At 57.1% G+C, this 3897-nt stretch overlaps 1 protein-coding gene across 1 annotated transcript; it reads left to right on the forward strand.

The window, feature by feature from the left end:
* The first annotated feature begins 279 nt into the window (after positions 1–279).
* Positions 280–2327, forward strand: Sox3 (SRY-box transcription factor 3). Its single transcript, XM_055599609.1, has one exon. It carries the CDS (start codon positions 280–282, stop codon positions 1615–1617), a length of 1338 nt encoding a protein of 445 aa, XP_055455584.1. The 3' UTR covers positions 1618–2327.
* The last annotated feature ends 1570 nt before the right edge of the window (positions 2328–3897 follow it).

Raw genomic sequence — 3897 nt, forward strand, 5'->3', positions numbered from 1 at the left:
TGAGACCCTAATTGGTGGTCTTGGAGCGGGTCGCAAGGACTCCCGCCTCCTGAATAACTTTCATCACGTCACTCGAGCCGAGAGGAGTACGAAGGGCTCCCCGAACTTTTTTTTTTCAAGGTGGGCCATAGGGGGCTCGCTGTTGATTGGTCAGTGCTCATCAGGGCGAGCCTGTCAATCACCGGGCCTATGGGTGGTGAGGGGCGGACCGAGCCCCAACCCGCCCGGATCTGAGCAGGTATATAAAGAGGACGGGCAGCCTTCCCCAGCAAGCTGCGAATGCGACCAGGTCGAGAGAACGCATCAGGTGAGAGAAGCCCGCGCCTTCCCGCCGACTTCGAGTGGGGGACTTCTGCAAGCCTGCCCTTCCCGCGCGACCCGCTGGCCCGCCGGGCCCCTAGAGCCACTCCAACGGAGTCACCTGGCCTTTTCACCGTGGCCGCTCCAGCCCCTGGAGCGCCTTCTCCTCCCCCCACGCTGGCGCACCTACTTCCCGCCCCGGCAATGTACAGCCTGCTGGAGACTGAACTCAAGAACCCTATAGGGCCGCCCACCCCAGCAGCGGGCACCAGCGGCCCCGCCGCTCCAGGCGCTGCGGGCAAGAGTAGCACGAACCCAGCCAGCGGCGCAAACGCAGGCAGCGGCGGCGGCAGTGGCGGCGCGAACAGCGGAGGCGGGAGCAGCGACCAGGACCGTGTAAAGCGGCCCATGAACGCTTTCATGGTATGGTCCCGCGGGCAGCGGCGCAAGATGGCCCTGGAGAACCCCAAGATGCACAACTCCGAAATCAGCAAGCGTTTGGGCGCCGACTGGAAACTGCTCACTGACGCTGAGAAGCGACCCTTCATCGACGAGGCGAAACGTCTGCGTGCAGTGCACATGAAGGAGTACCCTGACTACAAGTACCGGCCGCGTCGCAAAACCAAGACGCTGCTCAAGAAGGATAAGTACTCTCTGCCCGGCGGCCTCCTGCCCCCGGGCGCTGCCGCCGCCGCCGCCGCCGCTGCCGCCGCCGCCGCCGCCAGCAGCCCGGTGGGCGTGGGCCAGCGCCTGGAAACGTACACGCACGTGAACGGCTGGGCCAACGGCGCGTACTCGCTTGTGCAGGAGCAGCTAGGCTACTCGCAGCCCCCGAGCATGAGCAGCCCGCCGGCGCCTCCCGCGCTACCGCAGATGCACCGCTACGACATGGGCGGCCTGCAATACAGCCCCATGATGCCACCGGGCGCCCAGAGCTACATGAACGCCGCGGCCGCGGCCGCCGCCGCCTCGGGCTATGGGGGCATGGCGTCCTCCGCGGCGGCCGCGGCAGCCGCCGCCTACGGGCAACAGCCCGCCACCGCCGCCGCTGCGGCCGCTGCAGCCGCCGCCATGAGCTTGGGCCCCATGGGCTCCGTGAAGTCGGAGCCCAGCTCTCCGCCTCCCGCCATCGCTTCGCACTCGCAGCGCGCGTGCCTCGGCGACCTGCGCGACATGATCAGCATGTACCTGCCACCTGGCGGGGATGCAGCTGACGCCGCCTCTCCGCTCCCAGGCGGCCGACTGCATGGCGTGCACCAGCACTACCAGGGCGCCGGGACTGCAGTCAATGGAACCGTGCCGCTGACCCACATCTGAGCTCCCGCCTGCGCCCCTAGCTCTTCACCCCACCCTGCCCCACACCCCCACGTTGGAACGCCTTGTTGTTTAGCTTTGCTTGCCTGGGACTGTTGCCTTGTACCGAAGATGAGGAGGACCGAAAGTTTTGCTGTAGCTGTCGGGTTTTGTACAAAAGCGTAAAGAAGTCAGAAGCAGTGTAAACGGGACTTTCTAGAGCCGCCGGCTGCTGACCGCTGCCCTTCCCTCTCCCCTTTGTAGACTGGGAATCGCTGTGGTGTTTGCAAAGAAAACGCAGCCCCTTTCACTTCTTCCCGGGTTCCTAGGTTCTTCTGTTGCATTTGAAAATGTTGTCTTGTTAGTTTGCTATTAATTGAGGAGGAAGTGAGATTGACTTAAGAACTGCAATGCCTCCACCCCTGTTCGTATTGCTTCTGTTTTCCTCTTTTGGGGTTTGGGGGGCTGTCCGCACCAAGTGGAGCGACAGCTAAACCAGTGTTAATTTATAGCCAGGTGTGCGTGTGTTTCCCGCCTCGCCGCCCCTGGCCTCCGGACAGCTTCTGTCCAGTGCGCCTTTAGGCTGTTGAATTTGTGATATCTACAGTGATCGGTTTGCTATTTCGTCATGCTAATGTGTTCGAATTTCGTTTGGGAGGTGGGGAAGGGTTTTGTTTCAGGTTTTTTTCAAGATTTTACTCTTAATTCGTAATGAGAGATCAATAAATTTTATAGCCAACATTCTGAAGTCCTGATAATTTTGCGAAATTTTAAGTGCGGGTTGGGAAGGGGACCAACTCCTAGTTTTATAGCTGAGTTTGCAGACCTTGGACTAAGTATTGCTTTACGTGGGCAAGCATTACCTAAAATTATTTCTTTTAAACTACTGGAGATCCAAGCTACAGCTCCCAGTACACTCAAATGAGAACTGGTCTCAAATGGAGAAAACGGTTTGTTTTCTGGGAGCGCCTACCCGAAGGCTGCCCACGCACCTGAGCCACTCAGCCGTCCACTGGTGATTGCGGTGGTGAATGTCCGCGATTGAGGGTCTGCTTCCGTGGCCATGCGGGGCGGAAGGCAGACACCTGAGGTCGTGAAAACTTAGCAAAAGCGGGGCACTCTTACCTCTCTTCACTGGGGCAGCAAGTTACTTGAGCTGAGTTGAAATAATTACAAAACGAAAGCCGTTCAGATATTTCAGCGATCGTATTTTAAATACACGGTTACAAGCGTCCCCATCGGGAAATAAATATTTCTACCATGGTAGCTGGAGCAGAACAGTGAGTGTTCATCACTGGAAGATTTTTGTTTTAAAAGTTACACCATAGAAGTGCGAGAGTTGTAGAGCTCCTCCCAAGGCTTGCTTTTATCTTGTCAAAGCAGTTTACTTATTTGTTTTCTAAAAAGAGGCTTCCTCTCATCTTGAGCCTAGAGCTTGTTTTTATTCCCCTTCCCACTACTTCCCTTCAGCTGGTAAACACTGACCATTCCATTGTACTCCCCCAAGGGTCCTGAGTTTCGCTTGGAGCCCCTGCGTATGTTTGGGGCCTAGGAAGAAAACAAATAGAACCCGTGTTTTTTTACCCCCTCCTCAGCTGTTTGAGGTGATTTCCTTAATCCCTTTAATCCTGTTACCTCGCTATCCCAGAATAACTAAACTCGGCTTTTCCAATAAGCCTGGCCTGGTGCACTGTTTTTATCCTCATCCACTCCTGACCACAAGTTTCTTTGCTTGAGGTCTGTTGGGACCCTAGGCGACTGAGTCCTCCGTAAATTGGTCCGAATTCCACGTTTCCAGCCGGCTTCCTTTGTGTGGACCAGCCATTCACCTGCGGGTTTGGTAGGGCCCCAGGGGGAGGGGCGGGGGTTTCTGAGGCTTCGGGGGTCGTGCCCGCTTTTTTACACATCACTGCAGATCCTGGAGACTAAAGCCACCCCGCCTCTCCAAGAAAGGTCGGGTCTCCCTGGGAAGACATTTGCACAGCTACCCCCACCCCTTGCATCCCATCCCCCACTGTCCAGCATGGGGAGGGAAAAGACCAGGGTTGATTTACAGATGCAGTCCCATTGCCCTCTTCGCAGGGCTCTTCCTGGACCTGCTGGGCCTCTTACCTCCTTTCCTCACCCTAAAGCTATAGACCTCAAGTCCCTCTTGACCGGTGGGAGTTTCCACCCTTTCCTGCAGTGATTGGGGCAAAGCCCCGGGCTGCATGGTGGTTGAGCCTCCTTCCACCTCCACAGTCCCACTAGGAAACTTGTCACACTTACCACCATAGTCCAATCTTTCAGTCTTTGGCCTGAAAT

Source organism: Psammomys obesus, unplaced genomic scaffold (genome assembly GCF_907164565.1).
Source record: "Psammomys obesus unplaced genomic scaffold, mPsaObe1.curated_primary_1811, whole genome shotgun sequence".
In the NCBI taxonomy this organism is placed as follows: Eukaryota; Metazoa; Chordata; class Mammalia; order Rodentia; family Muridae; genus Psammomys; species Psammomys obesus.